General features: G+C 46.5%; 1 protein-coding gene across 11 annotated transcripts in view; it reads right to left on the bottom strand.

Annotated features, from left to right (window-relative positions):
• LOC143038891 (uncharacterized) overlaps positions 1-27,737 on the bottom strand; it is a 245,473-nt gene that overhangs the window by 13,661 nt on the left and 204,075 nt on the right. For 6 of the 11 annotated variants that reach the window (XM_076208597.1, XM_076208586.1, XM_076208596.1 and 3 more), the window contains 2 exons: positions 2,955-3,078; positions 1,477-1,542 (listed from right to left, as the gene is read on the bottom strand). In XM_076208597.1, the coding sequence (XP_076064712.1) occupies positions 1,477-1,542; positions 2,955-3,078 (190 nt within the window). The remainder of the gene's footprint in view (positions 1-1,476; positions 1,543-2,954; positions 3,079-27,737) is intronic. The other 5 variants (XM_076208589.1, XM_076208594.1, XM_076208591.1 and 2 more) reach the window with 3 other exon arrangements.

The raw sequence follows: 27,737 nt of genomic DNA, 5'->3' as shown, positions 1-27,737 counted from the left end.
GGGAATGAGCAAAACTGACAGAGAAGATATCTTGATTTAGGATAGGTGGGTATCATGAAGCCATAGGTACAAATTAAAGCAGACCACATGTCTGCTGAATGTTAATAAACATAGTTTTCCATATAGATGCATCAATTCCTGTAATAAGCTAGAACATAACAGCTTAAGCTAAAACCATAAACAAATTTAAAGCTAGACTGTTGGAGAAAAAGTATAGTACCTCCCCTGTTAACTACAATTAAGCAAATTTGGTAAACAATTCTATGGGGAATTCTAACCTGTGAATGCCCTGGATAATAGTTCTAGTCATATGATCAGGAGCTTGAATGTTACAAAGCTTTTCAAATTAGTACTTTAGGGGGTGGAGGTTTGAATCCTGCAACCGGCGAAGTTGAACCAAGGGCATGGTTCATTAAATTCCATGCTACAAAGTCCTCTATAAGGGACACCATCCTAGCCTTCTGATAGGGGGGAGTTTGTGACGTTAAACCATATCATATCACATGACAAAAGATGAATAGAACCCTTTGCAGAATAAAATAGTGGTTATTGTCCCAAATCTGATGGAATTCCATCTTTACTCATGTAAACAACAGTGATGAAAATTAGTTCTTAACAAAGGGCTACTATGAAAATCAGGGGAACAGAATGTCAGTTGCTCTGAGGCCACAGGTTTCTGGTCAGAGAAGCAAAAGACAAAACTGACCAACTGATGGAAGTTTTAGATAGTTGCGTCTGTCACACTACATTGTTAACAACTTCCCACTTCAACAGTGAACCTCAGGTGACACCTAAGGTCAAAGAGGTCTCTTCTGCCACACAAACTGCCTTCATACAGTATGTCCATTCAGATACAAAGAAGATTGTGTATGTAGTAAGATGGTGTTGGACTGGCTTTGTTTGCATGTATGTACTGTCAGTTTAAGGCATCAAATAAGCCTAACAGGGTGCAAACACACATAGAAATATGTATGAAGCCTTACTAGCAGCACCTGTTTTTGTGTCTGCCGTGAAGATTTGAACTCGGGGTCACTCATGTATGAAGCGAGTGCTACACAAGCTACCAAGGTTTTATGACACTGTACAGTAATCTGTTGCCAGTAATAAGCACTTCTATCCTTGAAGACATTACTGTACTGAAGAAGTTCTAAATAAGATATTTAAGGAAGGTAGCAGAGAGATGGTACAATTTAAGTGATCAGCATTGTTCTTTGAATGTAACTTAGTCTCCAACCATAAAAAAATGCTGTATGATTCTAGTTTATACAAGTGTCATCCAAGTTCCAAATATATTGACTACATAAAACTTATGCAGTCACTACCTCATAAAAAGATAAGGCAACAAAAAAATTATTAAGATAATTGCAAAGAAAGCTGCTGCAAACCTAAAAGCTTTTTAAAGATAAAGAAATAAATTCCATGAAAAGCTTATAAAGGCATCCTATTGAGGAAAATGAGAATCTAACATCAACTCACAGATTCTGCAACAAACTTGCTTATTGCCTTTCCCAACTCAGCCTTTGATATTGGTGGAGAAGTACCCTAGAACCCAAATGAAGTTTGTCATAATGCAACTGAGTTATAAGAAGGTACAACTGATATATGACAAGGTTTGGACAACCTTATTCATTTATCTGAAACCTCTCTTTTAAATCCATACTATTCCATAATGTCGATTGCCTGCAGTATATCACTCACTAAACGTTGAACCTAAAGCTGAATGCAATAAAAAGTCATTCAAAGACCTTCATACATAGATTTTTCTCTACCATAAAAATTCTTTAATTCTGGTTAATGACAGTCTTTAAACAAACCCCAACTTGACTACAGATCTTAATGCCAAATGGCTATTTAACTACGGAAATATTACCATAGTGAAGTAGTTAAGTGGCTTCAACTACCTTGATTATCTATTTCTTATGATCTTTTTATTATTCTTGCTAACACTAGAATATTCTATTCAGCCAAAGAAATATCACCATAGTATAGATGTTAAGCAAGTTTATAAAGCTTCAAAGGAGACTGAGGGTTTGGAAGGGAAGATCTGGGAGGGCAGACTTGTTCTTGAGTTGAAGAATGTGAGCTAAAATTACAAGCACGGGACATTAAAGTTTTGAAGTTTTCCATTTGAGAAACCTAAATAATGAAGCTACTGAAATAAGTAATTCTTGGTGACTCTGAAGACAACAAAATAGTAAGACTATTTCTAGGGAGAAAAATGATGCTATCATGCAATTTCATCTATAAATGAATCATATCTTTTCGTTACCATTCTTGCTATGATGACAACACTCACCAATTTAGTTCTAGCCAACACCAGATTCTATTCTGCTGAGGTGGCAAGCTTAAAACAAACTTGGGCTCTTCATGAATAATTCCCACCTTGTTCAAACTCTGCCTCTTCAAGTGAATAGAGATGTCTGATGTTTGTCAAAATAAAATTGGTGATTGGCATAACCATAGTGTTGGGGTAAAGGGGACTGGTAGCAGGTTGAACAAGTCAACCCCCTCCTCCCCAAAAAATGGAATTCCATATGTATATATATATATATATATATATATATATATATATATATATATATATATATATATATATATATATATATATATATATATATATATATATATATATATATATATATATATATATATATATATATATATATATATATATATAATGTAGGAATGGGTACAACATTAGCCAGTTGACACATAGACCATTAACTGTCCTCCAGGTAGTCTTTATAAAAAATAAAGTACAGTACCTTTGTATACACACACAGCATGTCTATTCACCTGATGTTTTGATATATCAGCATTGTCACTGACTGCTGATATGATGTCAAAACTTCCAATAAATGTGTTTGTATTCGACAGTGATCACGATCTTCCTAATGAAGCTTCAGTTCCCCAGAAAAGCAAATTTATTTTGGATATGGTACAGTCTTACTGACCTGTCTGGGTGGCCTGAGGACAGTGGGCGGCCTTCTGGAGTCCGGGGATCCTCCAGCAACCTCGGAACCGCTGCTCAGACGCGACCGGGGGGTCCGGACGCCCCCTTCCCGAGACACACACCTGCTGGGGGACAACAGACCTTAAGTGGTGATACAGACGACATGGTGACAGACACAATGTACTACTACTACAGGCAGGGCCAGATTAAGACATTTACAGGCCCTAAGCACTGAAAAGATTATGGTAACCCCATATTCATGTACCGTATGTGTAATTCTAAATAAAACCAACACTTCCAGGTGGCAGGTCTCTGATTTCAATTGTATTACCAAGATAGACTATTATATAAAAATATTAAATACTATAATATTAGCAGTAATATTCTATCATTATTAATATTTTTGTATATGTATAACTTCAATTTTTGTGAGGCCCCATTTTTGTGGAGGAATGGAAAAATATGAGAACCCCTCCTTCCCTTTTAGTTTGCTTGAAATAATCTAGATATAGCTACAGGACATTACCTAAAATCTGTAAAGGTGTTGCTTAGTTTCTAAGCAATAATGGTACTATTAATAATAAAAACGATAGTAATATGAATAGTAATGCCATGACATTGTGGTACAAAAATACAGACAACAGAATCCCCAGTCCCTTTATTTCAACCCAGTTAATTTCCTTTTATGGCAGGAATATAGTGGCAGCATTCTTATCCCCCATCATAGAAGCATGAAAAAATGTGGTGTCCTTCGAATCAGAGGAGATTTAAGAACAGGAGAAATGATGGGCATGGCCACAAATGCAGATTATACAAAACATATAACTGGGAAATCTTGAAAAAAAAGATTACAACATAATCACATGAATTCAAAATTTTGACCTAGATCACTGTGCTACAGGGTGAACAACTGCGTACGTCTAACGTAACCCAATCCTCCTAGGACAACATCCCCCTCCCCCTCCCCCACCCCTTGCCTGAGACACTCAGAGACGACACCTCCCCCTCCCCCTCCCACCCCCACCCACCCACCCACTCGGTCTCATGACCTATTTTTCATTTATTCTACTGACTACCGCCAAGCGATTTCATTAACACGAGGACACTGCCCCGTAAGAATCGAAAGCCATTCCAAACAGTCCTTGCAGCACTTTGATGATTTAATCCACGCGATTTCAATCTGCTATGGGCCCCTGCATTGAAGAAAGGGCTATGGATCTGTTGTACGATTGAACTTCATTATGAACAGAGTTTCTTCCTCAAATGGATAACATCGTCCGTTGTTGACCAGAATAAAATCCTTAGAGTTCGGCAGGGACACGAAGGGTTTAACCCGAAGAATTACCGTAAAAACCCATGTATAATACGCTAACTTGCTTAATGCACACCCCTTTTTTCAGGCTAAACTCATTCTTGTCCTGTCATTCGTAACCCTTGGCTGAATAAAGTCACCGGTTTTAGATGGAATAATATCACTGAATTGCAGCACAAGGCCCGATGAATCGATTTTCCGACCAAATCACGAGGTCGAAGCGACGCGCGCGACGGGACCCGAAGCGATACGAAGGGACGCGATCTAGATCTCTGACACGCACGGGGCGGAGGGCTCCGAGATTATGAACATTTTATTTTATTTCAACTTATTTTATTATTCCATTAGCTATTCACTTATTCATTTATTACTATTATTATCATAAATATTTTTTTATTATTATCATTATTATCATCACCCTAGGCCACGCATTACAAGACAAGGACACTGGCAATTATGCCACATCAAAATAATGTATTTAATTTTCTTTTATCAAATCTTATTCAGGAGAGCCATCGGGCAAATATTATTTTCTCAACGGTTAGATTGATAAGAACAAGTGAATAAACAAATAAATAAATAGATAAATACAAAAATAAAACGTGTCATTGCTTAAGAAAAATATATATGCTGTGATGTCTAACTGAAAGAAATGTTGCGTAATTCTCATCTTTCATTGATAGCAGATTGGAAAAGGCAAAATACATATGCACGTTCAAGTACAGTAGAAAGTAACTCAGCTAAGCGTAGGAATTGGTAATGCAAACATATCTGAACATAAATCATTACATTCCATCCACACAGCATCAAAGAAAACATTATTTACATATTCTGAACCCTGAAATTTGGGCTTAAAGATTTTCCCAACTAAATATATATTCTTTACACGTTTTCTTATTCTACGCGGTATACATTATAGAAAAAAATCATAAACCATTTCGCCCCGAACTACTCAGCGACGTCTTATGATTAAAAAAAAATGGCGTCTATCAAAACAAAATCTGCATGAAGCGTCAATGAGTGAGAGGCTGACGTCACATATGTAAACAGCCTACTGCATCCCACTCTACATAGAATGCGTAGTGATAGGACCCTACGAGCATAGCACCCTTCCTGTATACTCCAATTTTGTAAATACATGTTGCCAAACCCTGGGGCTCCTTCTATTGAACACAATGTAGACTTACAACACAAAAATCGAGTATCCGCTGAATAGTGTTGGCGTAATGTGCAACAGAGCGCAAACACAAGACACGACACACCATCCGATCGGAGTCGGTTGTACTCACATGATAAGGGTCGTAGAGAAATTGTAAAACATTCCATGCCAGGTCACACGGCCTTCCTAACGCAACTGTCCATAAATTACACTTCAATCGTCCATCTCTTAAGAGACAAAGAATCGATTCTTCGATACCGTGTTTAAACTGAGAGCGTCATGACGTCACGTCGCTTTCCCTCGCTGCCGTCCGTTACGCAAGCAAGCGAGCAAATCTACAACAAAGTATTCAAGTTGGCGAATGTTCCTTTGCGTTCCGGATCTCAAACCTCATCACTGGTCTCGTTTCTCGTCGGGGCCCGACTGGTGGGAGGAACGGGGAGTCAGGGAGTCAGGGAGTCAGCGTGGCACAGGCGATGAGCTGGGGGCGGTGGGAGGTGGGTGGGGGTGGTGGGGTGTAGTACTGGTGTGGAGTTGACGGGAGTGGTGGTGGTAGGGACACAAGAAAAGAGGATACTTCATAATGTGTCAGTGCTGGTTGATAGTAGTGCAAGTAATTTTAATGGTACTTAGCATGGTACTAGCACTGCTAAGGGTGGTAGAGGAGGGTAGTGGTAAGCGATTATGGTGATGAGGGCAACGGCGAGACAAATATGGTGAAGATGACGATGGTGGCAGAGATGGCGGTCGTGGCGGCGGCGGCAAGTTTCGCTCCTCTGGTACTGTAAGCTTAGCCCAACCCAACCCAGCCCAACTCAACCCACGGCATCGCTGGCCCAAAAAGGAGAGACGTTGAACCGGCCTTTACTCGGCCCTCTCCCTCACCACGACCTTTGAGAATTCCACAAAAGACGTTTTTACCCTTTGCAACACTTTCTAGAAACCATGGGAAAAGAAAAGGAAACCTATAACAACTTTGCTCTGGCTAAACCCAAACGCTATTAATCAGCTTGAAAGTAATCTCTGCACAGCGCAGTAGTTATTATGAAGAATGGCACAAATTCGACAGCAGGACTGCCCCTCTATCAATTCCGCGACCTGTAACATGAACGCAAACCATCTTACTGCTATATTACTCGCCCAAACACAGGAAGGACTTCCGGTCAGAAGAGAAAGGGCCCGCGATCGATCGATGCCCTGTTCAGACCGGGGGGTCCCTCAAGTACTGTATTACAAAACGCACCGATGGAAGAGACAAGGGAGAGGGAAAGCTGGGAGGAATGGCACGGGAAAGGGTTCGATCCGGTTTTGGGGTAATTCAATACTCTTGAAGGGATCGAAGGAACCGTGGGAGTGTCTAGCAGCCGCCCACAGATTTTAATCATCCTAGGAAAAGCCCCCTTCCACCCCTTCCCTTCCCAGAAAGATCAAATGGTCCATCTACGGCATGCGAGGTTATGATCCAGGTTATTACTCAGATGGACAACTGGAAACCGAATTTGTGTGTTCCGCCATTTTCTTAGCAAGAGGAAGGCGAGAGGCCTCTTACGCCAGGAGGCGCGTAGCAGCTGCGGCTGAAGCCGTCACTTATGCCCTGTTATGCGCCTTGGCGATTATTGGGACAGGTAAAAAACATACACTGTTGGGAATCGGAGAGAAGCGCGGGATTCGAACCCACAGCTAAGCAACGCCGTGGTATAACAGTCTTTTATTCATAATTTTTTTTTTTTTTTCTAATATGGTTTTATTCGTCTCCGGGGCAACACTCTCCTTTCCTCTCCTCTCCTCGGCTCACATCCAGCACGAGGTTAGCGTAGACCACTGCCCGCCCGCTCCCCTCTCGCTTTTCACTCTGGTTGTCACCAACCTATTCTATTAATCTCAAGTTTCAATTAACCCCTTCCGTAGAGTGAGCGAGAGAGAGATAGAGAGAGAGAGATAGATAGAGAGAGAGATAGATAGAGAGAGAGAGAGAGAGAGGATATATATGTGTATATATATATATATATATATATATATATATATATATATATATAATGTATATATATATGTATATATATATATATACACATATATATAGAGAGAGAGAAAGAGAGACTGAGAGAGAGAGGGGGGAAGGGGGAGGAGGAGAAGAATCCAGAGCCCTCTGTAAGTCATGCCCCCCCTCCGCCCGACGAAACGCAAGTCATGTGCCTGTACTTTTATACTGTAGGTTATATACGAGGTAATCACGATAAGATTCGACTTGCTGCCGAAGGTGGGTCACGTGTAACTTAATAAAATCGCCTGACGACAGTAGGAACGAATAGGACAACAGGTGGCTCTTTTATTCTGGTCAATATATATATATATATATATATATATATATATATATATATATATATATATATATATATATATATATATATATATATATATATATATATATACATTATGTACAACACTGAATGGGTCCCAGTGGTAAGTTACTACGGCACTTGTCATGTGGATGCTGGGTTCGAATCCTTGGCAGTACCAATTTCTGCATGTCGGCCTTTGATGGCTTAGAATTAGAGTGCATTGTGGTTGTTAAAATGTGTATATATATATATATATATATATATATATATATATATATATATATATATATATATATATATATATTTTTTTTTTTTTTTTAGATTGATGGAAGGGGCGGGCGGGTGGGTGGGTTGAGGAGGGTCTCTAGAGGAATTAGGATTCCATCGATCCCTTAGCTTCGACAGCACACTTAAGAGCTTTATATATGGCGGAGTAATGACGATTTCATTCATTTTGGAATGGGGAGGGGAGGGGGGGGCAGAGGAGGGGAGGGGGTGGGGTGTACTGAAAGGATCAGGGTCATTTCACCCCTTCATCTCTTCACTGCAGTAGCTAAGACCAGGCGACTTTATTCAGATGAGGACAGGACACAACACGCTTCAGAAAGGGGTTCCTGCAAGGCGCCTCTGTGTGTGTGTGTGTGTGTGTGTGTGTGTGTGTGTGTGTGTGTGTGTGTGTGTGTGTGTGTGTGTGTGTGTGTGTGTGTGATTCACCATGGTCTTGGGTCACGTGTTGGACTTGTGATCAACAGCTATTTCCCTCCCGGAGGAGAGCTCAGAGCTCATATATGGATCTATAGGTAATGCTGTGACCTTACACGCACACACACAACCAACTCTCCGTCCACGAGAGTTGGAGTAACGACTCGCAGCGCAGATAGTGAAATGATTTCAGTCTAGCGGGATTCGAACCCGGACCGCCGTAGTGGCGGTCCCGGAACACTACCAACTGCGCCATCGAGTCGTGTGTGTATGTGCGTGCGTGCTCGCGCGTGTGTGTGTTTCTCCTGCACCAGATGCTCGGTTCCTTCAGGAACCTCCTTATTTGGTCAAGGGAATCTAACCTAACTTAACCTAACCGCGGGCCCTCCATTACCATAGCAGGTTTGGCGTCGGGGCCATCCGCAGCAGTGGGCAAGGGAAGGCTGTGCCCTTCTCAAAAAAGGCTGGTTGGCACGTCGTTGTTGACATACCAAGTACGAGGAGGGAGTGTGTGTGTGGGGGGGGATATCACTTTCACACTTGCGAAATTCCCGAACTACTAAGCTCGTTTCCTTCACACATCCGCCAATCCTTGTCCCAGACCAAGGGACTCTTTAAAACCGCTTGTCACCCTTCCCTTCCCTTCCACTCCCTTCGGCCCTCCCGATCTAGTTTGACGTTTAAAGGACGTTTGGCCTACATTTAACTTTTCTTTTCTCGCCCTTCTTCCCTCAATACCTCCACACATCTATATTCTATCTTCTATCTTCGCCATACTAACCCACTGGAGCATTCACATTTAGCAAACATTTTGTGGCCAACACCACCAGCCGACTTTATTCAGCTCCAGACTCTCTCTCTCGCTCTCTCTTGAAAGGATCTCCATTAGCCCATTAAAGCCACCTAAACCACATTAATAACTGTTCTGGCTACTGCCAGACGATCTTTATCATCTCTCATCCTTCCTCTACGGCAGGAATTCCAAACTATCCTGTATGACGTCGCCACCTTTTGGGCTTCCGCCAGACCCGCAAGTCCACCCCTCTAACTTTTGTATTTATATGATGTATATATATATATATATATATATATATATATATATATATATATATATATATATTATTCATATCTTACTAGAAAACTGTTGGGGATGGCTGATAGAATCATACTTTGCACATATATAATGGCAGATACTTGTTCTTGGATTGATTTCATTATCATTAAACAATTATTTTTGAGTAGACGAGTTCAAGCCCCCCTCCCCCCACTTGTATCATCTGTACGTCTCCCTGGTGGGGGGGGGGGAGGCGCCCCCTAATTTGGAAACCACTGCTCTATGGGGTCCGAGTCCTTGTTCAACGCAACAGTACTCGGTACGGATCAAAAGGTAGGTATTGACGTTTAACAAATGTAAAATCATTATCAACCTCCTCAATGCGGCTATTTTGGGTCTACTCTGTTAGAACGACCTGATGATTTCATGACGCTGATGGGAACGCGCCCGAGTCTAAAGCGGGTCCTGTTCGAATAGAGATGATCGGTTTCGGGCTGAAGAGAATCGCCTGTCCTTAGCCAGAACACAGTCAATAAGGTACATCGTCGCGTTCCAGGGGTCAGAACTGCATTCCGTGCTGGAACATGGAGTACAGTCCCCCCCCCCTTGAAGGAGTCTCCCTTGCAACTCCGAAGGGTCCTGCTGCGGGTTACCTACGTCATACTCATACCCCCATTCCTTTTTAATCTGGCGGAGATGATCCCAAAAGAAGAACTGTGTATCACCATCAGGCACCAGCTCGGCGAAATGCAAATATTAACGCGCAGAGAGAGAGAGAGAGAGAGAGAGAGAGAGAGAGAGAGAGAGAGAGAGAGAGAGAGAGAGAGAGAGAGAGAGAGAGAGAGAGAGAGAGAGAGAGAGAGAGAGAGAGCAGGAAGAAGATTGTAAACTTGAGCAGTTCAAACCAACCCTTCGGCAACAATGATTGAGGGTGGGGGGGGGTGGGGGCAAACTTCCGCCAAATCCCTAACAACGACATCCCGTCACAACGACGCGAGACTCTCCAAAAGAATAGAAGCGCTAGTAAAATCCAGTCTTTATCAACAACAACAACAACACCCGCCTCTTCCCCTCCGACACTCCCCACCCCACCCGCCCCCTCCCCCACGTACTGTCGACAAAGTTGGTGGGCGGGACGGGAGGGCGTCGCGAGCCGAAGCGTGACCTGTGAGCGGAGCGGGTCGGGTTGCCCTCCTCTATAGTACTGTACTCGTCGTCAGTATGCGGGTCGCCTTCTACTGTACAACTCATATGGATGCAGGCTGCCTACCGTACATGGCGTTAAGTGAGCGGGTTAAGTGAGCTGTCAGCCGTAAAAGTTATTAAAGTCAGCGTATTACCTGCTGTTCATGTCATTGGCGAACGGGTTGCCTGCTGTACACGTCATAAGCGCCCGGGTTGCCTGCTGCACACGTCATACGCGCCCGGGTTGCCTACTGTACATGGAATTGGCAGGCGGGTTGCCTGCTGCACACGTCATAAGCACGCGGTTTGCCTGCTGCACACGTCATAAGCACGCGGTTTGCCTGCTTACTGTGCAGGCGCGCTTTCTCAGACTCCCCAGGACCTGACACCAAGACCTCCGACCTCCACGGAACCTCGGTGGCCCTTCGTGTGTGGGAACAACCGGAATACGCCAACGAAAGGGGGCGTCGTACAGAAGATTTCGAAAGTTCAGAGGCCGGCGACGTCATTTGGCGCGGGTGCGCGAAAAAAAAGGAGGCTGTTGTTGTTGATTCTTCCCTGAAAATCACTGACGCGACAAGGCAGGTACTTCAGCTCCGGTCTTCCTGTGTTCCTGGGAGGCGGGGGCGAGGGGGAGGGGGAGGGTTCCCCTTGTTAGGCCTACCCTCATGAGAGCGGGGTGGTGCATACAACAGGGGGGCAAAAGTAAGGCTCCACTTTTCGTTGGCTTAATCCACTCCTTGCCGTGACAAGTAGCATACATACATGCATGCATACATTCATATACCAAAGATCCCTCCTCACCTCCTTTTCTTATGGTCACCAAACAGTTAATTGGAAAACCCCTGAAAAACGTCTCGCTTTGACTTCGTTATGGACCGAAAGGTTTCCTGTGGGCCCTCGTGCTCTAACCCATTGTAACCTAACAAGAGAAACTCCTCACCCTCCCTCCCTCCTTCCCTTCCTCTAGGCTCACGTATCTCCCGAGGTCAAGAAAAAACGCTGCTGAGAGGGAGACCTTCTCTTGGTATGCATGCATGCATGCATGCATGTATGTATATATGTATGTGTGTATGTATACGCATGTGTGTATATATGTATGTATATGCGTATGTATATGTGTGTATATATGTATGTATATGGGTATGTATGTGTATGTGTACATGTTGCACGTATGTGTGTATACAGTATATGTATGTAAATGTGTATGTATATGTATGTGTATGTTGCATGTATGTGTGTATGCGTATGTATGTACGTGTACATGCATTTATGTATGTGTGTATGTGTGTGTGCGTATGCATGTACGTGTGTATGCATCTATGTATGTATGTGTGTATGTACGAATATGTATATATGCACGTATGTACATGTGTATGTGCGTATGTCTATGTATCTGCGTATATATGTGCGTATGTATATATGTATGTACGTACAGTATGTATGCATACATGTATGTAGGTATATATGCATGTATCTGTGTATATATGCATGTACGTATATGCGTATGTATACATATATGTAAGTATATGTATATATAGATGCATATATGTAAGTATATGTATATATGTATGCATGTATGCATATATGTAAGTATATGTATATATGTATGCATGTATGTATTTATGTATGTACGATGTATGTACCATACAACAGCAATGCTACTTCCGGTACACAATCTTAGGAAATAATGACCCATGGCAAGATGATGGTGATGGTAATAATCGCAGTGGTGATGAATTATGATAAACAATAACAGTGACGGCAGTACTGATACCCATAATAACAACAACCAAAACCTTGTCCACGGTCACTTCCCGCCCCCTTGCAGATATACGTCGTCACCGTCCGTGGCCCAGAATCGAACGGGAGCACGCTTGCAGCTCGGAGAGAGAGAGAGAGAGAGAGAGGAACGCACCAACCCTATACTTAACCTCTTTTGGACCACATATTCGTATGGATAGAGTTTAGGTAACATTTAAAGTTTCGGTTTGGCTAAATGAAATGACTCAGCTCTGAGGTGGGGGGGGGGAAGGAAATTCGGCCCCCATAAATACATTAAAAAAAAAAGGTTTGCACGAAAGGCCGGTGCGCAGTCGTAGCCTGCATGACCTGCTCGGCCTGCCCGGCAGCCTGCACACGCAGAGCGAATTACTCCCCCACTTGTGCCGCGACCCGCTCGTCGCCTGCTGCTACCACTTGTGCCGCCAGCCAGCGAGCGCCGTCGCCGCCGCCTTCCTCGACCCCTTCAGCACCGTGACCTACTTCGGAGGATGTTACCGAGTGGCGGCCACCGCGCTGAAGGGGATCCCGCTCGACCGCGACCCTCTCTGGGTCGAGGTCCTTCGCCCTCGACTGGAACCGAGGCGCCGTCACCCCGTCCAGGACATCGAACCGTGACGCGAGGACCACGTGGTCTGTATCACGTGGGAACATCACGTGCGCTGCGCGGCGGCGGAGGGAAAAAAAGACGCGTCGATTTACAACTGTCCCACAAGAGAGAGCTTGGGAGTCTTCTTCAGTAGGGTCCTCCTTCAGGAGATGCTCCTGCAGAAGGTGGTTCCTTCTTGCGTTGGTGACGAAGCACGGACGCACTCTGCACAACCCACTCTTCCTTCGGAAGGGGCCACAGATCCTCCTCCTCTAAGGGGGGGGGCTTCCCTCAGGAAGGTCCGCCCGAGGATTTGATACTAACATTCGAAGTGATCTGGTCTTGGCATACTAATATACTGTAGTGGCGCATTCCGAGCCACACCACTCGTGAGGATAAAGTGTCTGGGAGTATATATATATATTTATATATATACATTTATATATGTACATATATATATATATATATATATATATATATATATATATATATGTACATATGCAGAAAAACCACCAGAAAAATAACAGAAATGAGACCGAGCGTTTTCGTCTATTCAGACATTTTCAATGAAAATGTCTGAATAGACGAAAGCGCTCGGTCTCATTTCTGTTATTTTTCTAGTGGTTTTTCTGCATACTTGAACACATATATATATACATATACATATATATACATATACATATATATACAAATATATACATATATATATATATACATATATATATATATATATATATATATATATATATATATATATATATATATATATCGCCCAGTCATACCACTTTTACCATCTATTCTTAGCTTCCGTCATACGATTTCATTACACAAGTCGTTCGATTTCGACGAGTCTTACGTCCGCCCTCACTCTTTTCTGCTCTTGTTGCCGCCAAGCGATTACATTCAGCTGTGGGAGAGCCTTTCCATCACAAAAGGGCCATTCTTCGTCCCAACCTGCGAGAAGGAGGAGGAGGAGGAGGAGGAGGAGGAGGAGGAGGAGAAGGAGGAGCACCTGGCCGCTTCGTCTCGCTTCGTTTCGCCTCGCCTGGCCTGAGGCCCCACCTGTGCAGAAATGTTCCTTACGTGTCTTTAGGTGCCAACTGTACATTCCCTTTCTCTGCCGGGGACAGAGTGGCCCCGGTCAGCTTTATGGCGGTCAACGTCGCACGTTTTCTTTCAGCTGAGGGGCGCTGGGGGGTGGGGGGGAGGCGGACGAGGTCAATGTGGAGGTATCGATCCAGTCTTAGCTCAAGGTCACTCCTCAGGTGAATAAAATCGCCCCAGCAGGTAAAAAGAAGAAGTCTTAAACGGAAAGAGAGCGTCACTGTAATAAAGGGAGATGGGTGGGTGAGGGTGAGGGTGAGGGTGTGGGGAGGGGACCACTCGAGCACTCGAGGCAAACACGAAATAAAAAACAGAAGATGACTGGACGACACTGAAACACACTCGAAGTCACGATGTAATCAAGGACTACTTCCATCCTCGGCCACGCCTACGTCAGGAAGGTCGTCGCAAGAGCTACGACGGCTCGCAGCAACACACACATACACACACAACACGACACTGAGTCACACGACGTCTCTAAGCCGCGCCACGACATCCACTGAAACAGGAATACCGTACATTCGTGCATGGAGAACAGAACACACACATACACACGTACACACACACACACACGCTACGTTGGCTCATCTCAAGTTACTTAGGAAACGTTTGTGCGTGTGTACATACGTACGTGTGTGTGTGTGTGTGTGTGTGTGTGTGTGTGTGTGTGTGTGTGTGTGTGTGTGTGTGTGTGTGTGTGTGTGTGTGTGTGTGTGTGTATGTGTGAGATTCATCATGGTCTTGGTTCATGTGTTGGACTCGTGATCGACAGTCATTACCCTTCCGGATGAGACCTCCAGAGCTTATATTTCCCGACTTCTGGGTAATGCTCACCTGAAACACACACACACACACACACACACACACACATACGAACCTTGCTCCTCAAGGGCATGAACTCTGGACCTCAAGTATGGGACCCCGAGCCACTAATCACTGCACCACTAAGTACCCTCCTCCTGTGTGTGTGTGTGTGTGTGTGTGTGTGTGTGTGTGTGTGTGTGTGTGTGTGTGTGTGTGTGCGTGTGTGTGTTTGTGTGTGTGTGTGTGTGATGTGTGTGTGTGTGTGTGTGTGTGTGTGTGTGTGTGTGTGTGTGTGTGTGTGTGTGTGTGTGTGTGTGTGTGTGTGTGTGTGTGTGTGTGTGTGTTTTATTGCCCCCACATTTCACTGACTGGGAGCTCCCCGCAACCCCACAGTCACTGGCAACGATCCTCGAACCCTTCCCCAGTGGTCTCTCGAGGAACAAACGTTGCACTTTTGTCTCCAGTGTACCAGAGTGGATTTGTTGCTATGTTGCTAAATGATGAGAGGAGGGAGATGAATACGAGAAGGAGGAGGAAGGGGAGGAGGACGAGGAGGAGGAGCGAGATGGGGAGGGGAAGGGGAGGGGGAGTAGATCGAGGAAAATGAAGGAGAGGAGGTAGGGGAGGAGGAGGAGGAGAACGAGGGAGGGGCAAAGGGGGTTGAGGTAGGGGAGGAGGAAGAGGAGGAGGAAGAGGAGGAGGAAGAAGAGGAGAAGGAGGAAGAGAAGGAGAAGGAGAAGGAGGAAGAGGAGGAAGAGGAAAAGGAGAAGGATAAGGATGAGGAGAGCTGTAGCCGATTAGCTCGTGCAAATAGATGGGGGAAAAACAGAGCTGTTAAGAGGCCTTCAGCCCGGTCCGGGGACCGAATGACAGCCCCTCTGGGGTGCATCAGATAGACTTGACGTCCGTATCGCAAGATTACCGCATACGGGCATCCACCGTCGCGCGTCATCATGCGTATGCGTACGCGAAGTCTGAGTACAGCTATGTTCCCTTTATCAGGTGGCAGGGAGTTAACCCCTCCTCCTCCTCCTCCTCTTCCTCCTTCACCTCGCTGGGGGGGTGGGTGGGGGGGGTGGAATGTCTTTGTAAGAGCATGGGTGGGGCACATCCAAATTCTGGGGCAACAGACAATAGTTTTTATGTATACATATATACATGCACACGCGCGCGCGCTCACACACATAACATGCATTTACAGACAGACAGACACACACACACACACACACACACACACACACACACACACACACACACACATGGCTTGGCGATACTGTGGTACCGCTCCCGACCTTCAATTCAACTATCTCGGTTCGAGTCCCGCCTAAGGCTGAAAATTTCAGCATCGCTGTACTGCGAGCCGGCACTCCAATTCTGGTGGGCAAAGAGTTGTGTGTGTGTGTGTGTGTGTGTGTGTGTGTGTGTGTGTGTGTGTGTGTGTGTGTGTGTGTGTGTGTGTGTGTGTGTGTGTGCGTGTGTGTATACATGTGTGTTAGGTCACATCATTTCTCATACACCGGGCCCTATATGAGCGATGGAACTTTCATCCGGGAAGGTAATGGCTGTCGATCACGAGTCAAGCTTGTGATCCAAGAACCCTGGTGAATCACAACTTACACAACTATGAATTAATCATGAAGAACAACCACAACAGTTACCATGGCGACGTGAGTCAGGAGAACGGCTATTCCTCTCACACTCCCGTTTTAATCTCGCCACTCCTCCTCCTCCTCCTCCTCGGAACTGTGCAACGGGTCATTTACTCCCACAACTCCGCTACTCCACAACTCCGCTACCGAAGTCTCACCCACGCGCTCACTTCCCCCATCCCCGGCTCGCCAGTGACCTACCCACTCTCCACCTTCTTCCGCCGGCGCCCTCAGCGGCCGGGCATGAACTGTTGCCCGAACTTTCCCTGGCCGGGAAATACGCGGCCCCACGGCCTTCGCCAACGGTTGCGGGGTCTTTCATATATCTCCTCCAGAATGAAGAAGGCGAAGAAGACGAAGCAGAGAAAGAAGCTGAAGAGGAGGAAGAGGAGGAAGATGAGGGGAAGAGGTAGAAGAAGAAAAAGAAGAGGAGGAAGAAGAGAAAGAAGAAGAAGAATAGGAGGAAGAAGAAGAAAAAAGGGGTAACGCCCCTCCCTCCCCGGTCGTGACTTCGAGGATCTAATAACTCAGGAAATGTACGGGCGGGAGGAATACATACATGTATAGTGTATGATGTATTTACCCTAATTGTAGTAGACAGGAAAGGTGCAACGCTTGTGGGATCTCGTCGGTTACTCTCCAATTATCATACCTAATTTTGGATTCATGAATGGTGTGTGTGTGTGTGTGTGTGTGTGTGTGTGTGTGTGTGTGTGTGTGTGTGTGTGTGTGTGTGTGTGTGTGTGTGTGTGTGTGTGTGTGTGTGTGTGTGTGTGTGTGTGTGTGTGTGTGTGTGTGTGTGTGTGTGTGTGTGTGTTGTGCATTTATGAAGTGAAACACTTCACTTGCTATGGAGGGCCAGGAGAGCGACGGGACTCCCTGGGCATTAAGCAGGAGTGGCAAATTCGAGTCTCGTAACCCCCAGAGGTCATGCATGTGGCTGACACACCCAAGGTACACTCCCATCTGTTGGCAAGTCGGTCCGTTTGATACAGGCGCCCCAGTAAGTACTGTGCACCGTCCCACCCAAAAGAAGATTTTATTTTTTTTCCTTATGAGGGAGGAGGTTCCCGAAGTATTACGACTTGCTGCTTTGTCTTTTCTCTTCTCCTTCATTCTGATAATCTGCAAATTCCTTTTATTACCTCGTCGTCATCCTTTTTTTTCACGTTGATGCCTTGCGGAATGTGTGTTGCATATAGTAAATGGCTTCCTTAGTGTGTGTGTGTGTGTGTGTGTGTGTGTGTGTGTGTGTGTGTGTGTGTGTGTGTGTGTGTGTGTGTGTGTGTGTGTACCTAGTTGTATTTTACGGGAAGGGGAGCTATGCTCGTGGTGTCCCGTCTTCATATCTCATTTTATCTAAACTATTTTTAAATTCATGTATTGTTTTTGCACACACCACTTTCTCATCTAACTTGTGTGTGTGTGTGTGTGTGTGTGTGTGTGTGTGTGTGTGTGTGTGTGTGTGTGTGTGTGTGTGTGTGTGTGTGTGTGTGTGTGTGTGTGTGTGTGTGTGTGTGTGTGTGTGTGTGTGTGTGTGTGTGTGTGTGTGTGTGTGTGTGTGTGTGTGTGTGTGTGTGTGTGTGCTTGTGTGGGAGATAATTTAAACTGAAAAATCAAAGTAGAACTCGTAACCACTCAGTCGACAAGACAGTAAGGGGGAAGGGGGGGGGGTAGAGTAGAGAAACCGAGAAGGAGGGAGGGAGGGTGGAGGAGGGAAGGTGAAACTGCTCCAACGAGATGCAAGACGCGGAAACGGGCGTGCCGTGTACAATATAGATAACAAGTCCAGGCGGGAAGGAAAGTGCAACCCCCCCCCCTCCATCCACCCACCCACAGAATATGGATGAAGCAGGGGGGAGAGACGAAAAGAGACAATGAAGAAGGCATTTGGTGAAAATGTCCACGGAGTCGTCGACATGACGTCACGCAAGCTTCAACTAAGACGACATAACGTCATGCCCGCTACCCTGGAAATGAACACTATTTTATATTATCATTACATACTGTTCGTGCGTTGCTATGCTGATGAGGTTAAGAACGATTTTTCTTTTATTATTGCAGGCGCTAACACGATTCGAGACCGGTTGCAACTTTTGCAGGTCTACAGTTGTTGCCGTAGCGTTGCAACAACTAAAGAATTTTAAACATTTTGTTCTAGTTAACCGGTACGCGACATTTTTTCCAGTTTATTCCAATGACAAACCTTGAACGCTTCACAGTCTAATTTCGTTTTATGATTTGTACTTTTACCCTCGGTGATGCGAGGTGATTCTGTTCAACCGAAGAAATCCCCCCCCACCCACCTCCGCACCGGTAGCCTAAATTGTGAGTGTGTGTGCTTGTGTTCTCGTTCTTTGTGTTGTCGCCTAACCGAGATCACTTTCCTAACGAAGGCAACAATCCCATCCACCTGAGAGTGAGAGAACACGAGAGGGGGGTAGGGAGGGAGAGAGAGATAGAGAGAGTAGAAGGGAGAGAGAGAGAGAGAGAGTAGAAGAGAGAGAGAGAGAGAGAGAGAGAGAGAGAGAGAGAGAGAGAGAGAGAGAGAGAGAGAGAGAGAGAGAGAGAGAGAGAGAGAGAGAGAGAGAGAGAGAGAGAGTAGAAGGGAGAGAGAGATCTGACCCGTTGCCTCTGGGCCCACGACGTAGCATTTCTCTCTGTTGCCTTGACCAAGACACGACCCCGAAAACGAAGCCCAATGGTACGACGACGACGCCACCCCCCTTCGCCAAATCTGGTCGTCCTCCTGCACTCAGATGTCGACCTTGGCGTGGTGGTCGCGTCGTGTCTCCCAGTCCCTTCCCTGTCGGCATCGAAGTGGCACCGACCGAGGGGCACTGCTGCTCAGCCTTTCACTGTGGCACTCACCCGGCGGTGGCGGAGGGAGCTGAGGGGGAGCACACAACCCGCAAACCGGAATTCCGAGCATCCGCACGCACAAACTGGCCTGCGCAAACAGGTTTGCGCAGGCCGCGTCAACGTTGGCAGTGCGCTCTTCTTTGAGGAGGAGGAGGAGAGAGGAGGGAGGAGGAAGAGGATGATGACGAGGAAGAGGAATAGGAGGAGGATGGTGATGATGAGGAGGAGGAGGAAGAAGATGTAGAGAAGGAGAAGGTGGAGGAGGAAAAGGATGATAACGAGGTAGAGGAATAGGAGGAGGAGGAGGAGGAGGAGGAGGAGGAAGAGGAGGAGGAAGAGGAAGAGGAGGAGGAAGAGGAGAAGGTGGAGGAGGAAGAGTCTGTACCCACATCATCAATGCCTACAGAACAACAAAGATCTGCAGGAAGGAGTCAGGTTCTATAGGCAGTCATGATGTGGGTATAGACTCTTCCTCCTCCAACTTCTCCTCCTCCTCATCATCATGATCATCATTATCATCCTGACATCCGTGAAGGAATTCCACCCTTCTTCCCTTGTTGTGTTTGCTAAGACTGCTTGTTGTGGAAACCAACTCCCCTGCAGGTACATCGAAGTTTGTCGACGTCGTGAAGTGTCGGCGAGTTTCGTAAGACCTTGGTGTAAACAGAACCCTTTCTGGAATTGAACCTGACGAAAGCTAGGCAAGTTTATTCAACCCAGAGGCCTTCCCTGCAGGACCGCCGGCCTATCCACTGGACAGTTAAGCGTCCCGTTACAACGAGCGCAGGTGACTGCCTGTCCTGTCTTATCGCGGAAGTGATCCCGTGTTTTGGTGTGGAGGAGGGACGAGGGCGGATGGGGACGGGGAAGGCGGGGGTGTTCTCGTCTTACGTGTCCCATTATCATGATAAGACCGATAAAAAATGTCAACGGGATGAGACACAGGACCTCTTCTTCTCTCTTCCTCCTCCTCAACCTTCAGTTGAACTCCACTCCTACGGTATTCTCCCGAGAACTGCACAGCAAGGTTGAGGTCCGGGCGGGTGACAGCCCCGAAAACCTCAAAAACAGAAAATGGAGAGAAAACACACACACACACACACACACACACACACACACACACACACATATATATATATATATATATATATATATATATATATATATATATATATATACATATACATATGTGAACATAAGACGAACAGGTGAAAAACAAAGCCGTTGCTGACACTGCAGAATGTGTGGCATGTGGGTAAAAAGGTTCGACTGAGATCCAACACGACGACTCTCCGACGACAAAAACCTAAACCAGACACCCTCGACCACCACCCCACCCGCCCGACCAAACCTCCTCAGCAAAGACTGACACACATACACTCACTCTCTCTCTCTTTTCGGGACAGAACACAATCTCGATCGGTCGAAAAAACGTTTTGTTTTCGTGTCCAACTCTCAGCTGATAAGTCGTGTGACGTTAGCTACATCAAGCTAATTAATGTACGGCACTCAACTGAAGATGGTCAGGGATGGATTTAACGAGAAAACTAAATTTTACCACGGCAGAAATAATTTAAGCTAAGGGTCTCGGGGAAGAAGAAAAAAGGAGATCATTTGAAGAAAAAAAATCAGTACAGTATTTGGCGCAAAAATAACAATAACAATCAGGAGAGCATTAGGGAAAAAACGGGAGAGCATTTGAAAAAAAAAAAAGGTTCAGGATATCGTTTGGCAGCATGTTCCATTGACCTTCCCGGATGACCACCCGCCAGCCAGCACCAGCAATCAAAGGCTCCTATTCAGGGTAAGCCTGGGAGCGTGAAGAACCAGCACCAGCACCAGCACCAGCACCCCTGATCAACGCGACAATGGCAGACGACCTCCAAAGATCTTTATATTTATGATCGACGCGAAGTGCGAGTGGCGACGCACTCGCTGGAAACAGTCTCGCACGGCCAAGGAAGCACAGGGAACACCCAAAGCCCCGGTCCGCGGGTCTAACTGACGGTTACACCGGAACTGGAGGCCCCGGAAACGGGTGTCGGGGGTCCCACAATCCCGTTTCCTTGTTCAGGACCCCACAGGGACACCTGTCCGTGAAGCCGGCATGATCCGGCGAATGTCGCGTTTAACAGACTTGGATTTGGTTATCGCCAGATGGTTTCTCCTTCAAGTCCAGATGGACCTCTGGAACTTAGCTGTTAATGTGCGCCTAAAGTAGGCCAAGGAGCACAGGGTGAGTCAACTTGTGCCCAGGCTCACATAACTTTGTTGATCTCAATAAGACCTGCCGTAACCTTGGAATAGTGATTTCCTAAACTACCTTCAGTATGTCGCAGATGTTGTCACGTGGTTAAGGTGTGCATGATATTCGTATGTGGGTTACAACCACCCTCCCCACCAAAAAAAAAAGACAGAAAGAGAGAGAGAGAAAGAGAGAGAGAGAGAGAGAGAGAGAGAGAGAGAGAGAGAGAGAGAGAGAGAGAGAGAGAGAGAGAGAGAGAGGAAAGGTGGGGGCTTCCCACCCCCCACCACCCCCCATCTCCTCACGGAACATTTTTTAAGGTCACCGTGAGTTTCACGATTCCGGGTTCTGACGCTCAACGGCGGCTCGAGGGCGAGTCCGACTCTGGGCCTGCATCGACGGACAAGGAACCGTGGCGTCTCAAGTGCGACTTCAGCCGAGGTCTGGGCCTTGTAAGATATCCTGGTCCTGCAGACAGCTGGTGACTGTCCTAGAGGACGTTTCAAGGAAAGTGTTTGGTGTAAGCGTGACTGTTGCATACACAAACGCCCCAGAGCGGACCGGTGGTACCTGACGAAAGGATGAAGACGAGGAAGAAAAAGAGGAAGGAGGAACTGATGATGATGATGATGATGATAATGATGATGGTGAGGATGAGGAAGAGGATGGTGAGGCTGCTGCTGACGACGACGACGACGACGAGGATGGTGATGATGATGATGCTGATGATGATGATGACGATGATGAGGATGAGGATGAGGTAGAGGACGAAAGTTACGGAAGAAGAGATGACGATGATGGTGATTATAATCATGAGGAGGAGGAGGAAGAGGAAGGAGAGGAGGAGAGGACCTTGGCGTCGTCACACTCTAGTTGGCTCTCCCGTGACGTCAGAGCCACGTCATCCCTCTGACGGTGTTCATCTCGGATGGATGTGCCAATACGGCTTGAACATCACCTCGCCTATCTCCGCCTCGGCACCACGAAGGCGCAAAAAAAAAAAAAAAAAAAAGGGGGGGGGGGATTCCTACAAGGCGGGCTCATTCCTACAGTCAACGTGCCAGCTCCTCAGTGATCAGGTGTGGTGGCAGGCACTCCCATGCCAAGGAACGGAGTGAGGGCCAAGACTCTATTACCTGCGTGCCACGCCCCACTAGGCACCAAGGTTTGGGGGCAGATGCAGGTGCCATGTACAACAACCAAAGAAATCACGTGTACAGCATGCATTATCTCAGATAGCACAGGTGTGTGTGTGTGTGTGTGTGTGTGTGTGTGTTTGTGTGTGTTTGTGTGAGTGTGTGTGTGTGTGTGTGTGTGTGTGTGTGTGTGTGCGCGTGTGAGTGTGTGAGCGAGCGAGCGAGAGAGAGAGAGAGAGAGAGAGAGAGAGAGAGAGAGAGAGAGAGAGAGAGAGAGAGAGAGAGAGAGAGAGTAGCCGGCGGTTCTCCAGACAAGGGGATTTAAGGTCTTTTGGTCGCTCTTCGGACACAGCAGCCTCGAGCACGAGTCCCGTGCTTTGTTTCTTCAAAGGAGAGGAGGCCGTTCGAACCCGGTGTCATTTTATTTCCTTATCAGGACTTACCCTGTGGTTCGCCACCTCCCCTCACCTCGGGTGACCTAGAACCAACAAGTGTCCCGTGGTTCACAGCAAAGCAACGGAAGCCAAACAGGAGACCTTTACGCCCATAGCCAGGCTGATGGCAAGGGCAAAATAAAGACATAAATACACACATATCAATGCACTGTAGCTTAAGTGTTTTCTGTTCCTTTTACTCTAATCTCTCTCGTTTTTTTTCCTTTGTTACCCAGGTTCTTGGGCGTTCGGGACTCCTCAAGTTTGTTGAACTACAGTAGATTTCCTGTTCTACCTACCGCACAGTGAAGAATGGCACCTTGAAGTGCATTCTGAGCGGCTGCTTTAGCAGGAAGTTCGCCACCAAAGTTTCGTGACTAGAATCCCTTGTTCCGCAGCTGGGAACAAGGAACAGACATCCTGGTTCGGGCCACCTCCCCCTCCCCTACCGTCCTCACCCGGATGGATACAGTATATATGACGAGGTTGTACGATAAGAGTCTCTTCCGGAGGAAGAAGAGGAGAGGGAGGAGAGGGAGGAGGAGGAGGAGGTAGGACGCCAGAAAGACAAATAAAATCGCCTGGCTGGCGGCAGGCAGAGCCAATGGAGCTGTGCCGCCGCCAAGATTACAAGAGCCTGAAATTCGTCCTAAAGGTGCTAAAGCACAGACCCGAACCATCTGTTGCCCCAGTTCCCCGCCATGACAGCTGGTTCTACTGCTGCTCCATTGTAGCAACTAAGATCGGAACAAGAACAGGTCACTTCACTTCGGGAAGGAACCTCATATGACGAGACTCACCAGGTGTCTCCGCGTGACGTCACGTCGTTGTTGCTGTTTTTTTTTTTCGTCCGAAGTGAAGTGAGCTGTTCTTGTTCAGACCTTGGCCTCATCAGGCTCGTGGCAGACGGGCGTCGGGCAGCAGCAGCATCTGGCTCTGGTTCCGACACGCACGCGGTGAAAGTCTCCAGCTGGAGCAACGATGCGCGTCGCACCCCCTTCCCCCTTCCCCCTTCCCCCGGGGTCACCTCGGGCCCCCTCGAGGCCCCTCGGATCGTTCCGATTCACAATTTACGCCGACCCAACAGGTCACCCTTGTGACCTGATCCTCAAACTCAAAGAAGGTGACTTGTGTTCATGTGGAGACACATGCTGCTGGACGAAGAACTAATGAAGAACAGTAACAAGAAGAAAAACTGCCCTATTCACGGGTATAAAGATGATGAAATTGGGAAAAAATAGACGACTCTTTATTTTATCATTATGACAACGTGCCGCCACCACTGCGTTTTTTTCTTTTTCTTTCTTTCACCGGCTCCGCATCGGGAGGCAATTTTCCATTTCATTCTGGCTGCTGATGACGCTTACAGGATATGATACGTATCATTTATTCCCCTCCCCAACACACACACACAATACACACGCATACCTCCATGACACCTCAGGACTGAGCAGCAAAACAAAGGCATGTAAACAGGACTTCCTGATATCCAGATTATAACGCTGAGCATCAATTTGCAAGCAGCAAGTGTGTACGTACCCCCACCCCCACCCCCACCGCTCGCACAAGAGTGGCACTTCATTAATTGGATGAGGATCTGACGAAGAAACTCGTCGAAAACCACGACATATACTACAATGGTGTGGTCCTCCAGTGAATTCTTGTATTATATTGACAAAACATACAAAAAAAAAAGAATGAATACTGGAACTGCCAACATTGGAAATAAGAAGAGAAAGAGTTAGCGTGATTTTTGTATTCAAAATACTAAAAGAAGTGGACATAATTGACAAGGAAGACTTTCTAATGTGAGACAACATACAAAGGCATGAAGAAGGAAATAATCAAGGTATATGAAGAATTTCAAGAAATACAATTTTCCATAGAGATGCATGGAATAACATGGAAGAAGAAACTTTACTGTCAGACCATACAATTCAAAGCAAATTTTGACCAACAGAAACACAAAGGCGGGGCCCCACGATTACAGCCCATATTCTGTATATTACAATTAGGTAAATGCACACGTAAAAACAATCCCCAACCAATCTCTACAAGGTATAATGCCAAATCCATTCTCACCATTTAACAAAATGCAAGAGAAAGGGCAACTCTACCACAGAGAGAGAGAGAGAGAGAGAGAGAGAGAGAGAGAGAGAGAGAGATAGAGATAGATAGAGAGAGAGAGAGAGAGACCCATATTCTAACACAAGGCCATGAATCCACTGTCAGTGCGAAACTACAAAACCAGATCCCCTTGGTGCACTCCCGAACGGGCACAACACACGTGAGCGAACACCAAACGACAACTCACCTTTCCTTCATATGTTGGGGGTTGCCATACAGGGTGCAGCACAGGTAAGGCACGGAGAGTAGGTTGGGACACCACATCCAGGCGAGTCAATAGCAGCAGCCTTGGCTACGCACACAGACACACACACACATTTACACGCACACAGCCTTTGGCCCCGGAGTTCCGTAGGGTACTGGTGCCCGGCTCGGCTGTAGAAGGCAGCTTTAGCCCCCTGAGAGGCGAGCGGGCTGGGCCAGGAAGGGCTTCAGGGTCTAAGACCACCCTTCACTTCGCGGGAGCTCGTGCCCACCTCCTCCAGGTATGCTCCTCCCGCAGCAGGGTCTGTTCATGGCACGCCGCCGCGGTGCTGGGCCTACCAGGGGAATCTCATGCTCTCAATAGCACCGGGGTCGTCCTCGAACAGCACCAACACCACCGCCGTCGACGCTGCGAACAAGTCCTGCTGGCGCAAGCAAGCACCTGCTGCTGCCGCTGCTGCTCCTGCGGCCTCGTGCCAGAATTACTAATGTCTGTATCCTCCTCCCTTGCTGCGACTCAAATTCCTTCCTGCAATTTGGCAGCGTGTGGCCCCATGTCCTTGGCCGCGGTTCTCTCTCTCTGTCTACGGCCGCAGTGAGCTAGCAGGCCGGGCCACAGACTCCTGTAGACGACTGAGGGCGTGAAGGGGACACCACAGGTCTTAGTACTCGGTTCTCCTTGTGCTCAGACCGCTATGATCCATCGAGCGCGGAGACGCAGAATTATGTCAAAGTTAACACTACACGGGACGGATGACAGCAAGGTCGTGCATCAAACGACAGAGCCGACGCTCGTGTGCCGGTTCAATGGGGCAATTGGGGAACCGATCGTCCCAGGGACGGAGGCGGGTAGTCGCGCAACGAGTCTTGCAACATTGAAGTACAAAAGTCTGACCTTTCACTGGCCCTTCTTTAGGTCATCCCGTGGCCGACGTGGTGCCGTTTTGGCCGGCTGAGCTAACCATCATCTCCAAGGCACATATGGCAATGATTATATGGCTACAATACAAAGTCCTTCAAGCTACAAGGGTTGCAAAAGAAATATTTGTTTTAGTGAACGACAAATGCAAAATTTCACTGAATATATATATATATATATATATATATATATATATATATATATATATATATATATATATATATATATATAAAGTTCTCTTAATCACACAGGCACACACGTTCGTACACAATTACAGAGATGCACCCACAAGCGCGCACACCGTCACTGTTATGCATTAGGACCGTTTCCATTCTACTCTCCACCTGTGGAAGCGCGCGCCGTCCGCCCTTCCTGCGCCCGTCATTCTCTTCTTCGTTTACCGTTTCAGGTACAGCCAGCGGCGACATCGACCCCCAAATGACCAAACACAATAGAATATGATGGCAAAGTCTGAGACCGACAGGAGACCTTTTGGTCCATAACGAGAACGGAAACGAAAATAAATAAATGAATACATAAAAAATAGACAACCACACACGCGCGCACATGAGAACCAGCTTCTACGCTTCTACCAGTGTGTGTGTGTGTGTGTGTGTGTGTGTGTGTGTGTGTGTGTGTGTGTGTGTGTGTGTGTGTGTGTGTGTGTGTGTGTGTGTGTGTGTGTGAGTATTTACCTAGTTGTATTTTACGGGAAGGGGAGCTATGCTCGTGAAGACCCGTTTTTGTAACTCGCAAGATCAAGTTTGTTCTTAAATTTTTGTATTGTGTTTGCACACTATTTTTTTTCGTCCAATTTGCTCCATATATCTATCACTCTGTGTGGGAAGCTGTTCCTTTTTAGGTCTCTTCTGTAGGTGCCCTTTTTGAGTTTCATTTCCTCTGTCCCACTTTAATAAGTGTGTGTGTGTGTGTGTGTGTGTGTGTGTGTGTGTGTGTGTGTGTGTGTGTGTGTGAGAGAGAGAGAGAGAGAGAGAGAGAGAGAGAGAGAGAGAGAGAGAGAGAGAGAGAGAGAGATTCATCATGGTCTTTAATCTGTGTTAGTCTCTTGGTCAACAGCTATAACCCTCCCAGAGAAGACCTCAAATTTCATATACTGCCCTATCTTGTGTGTGTGTGTGTGTGTGTGTGTGTGTGTGTGTGTGTATTCACCTTGGTCT

Source organism: Oratosquilla oratoria, chromosome 25 (assembly GCF_046742065.1).
Source record: "Oratosquilla oratoria isolate Oo_2021 chromosome 25, ASM4674206v1, whole genome shotgun sequence".
Classification (NCBI taxonomy): Eukaryota; Metazoa; Arthropoda; class Malacostraca; order Stomatopoda; family Squillidae; genus Oratosquilla; species Oratosquilla oratoria.
Note: the sequence above shows the minus strand (reverse complement) of the source record. Positions and strands in the feature narration are given on the sequence as shown.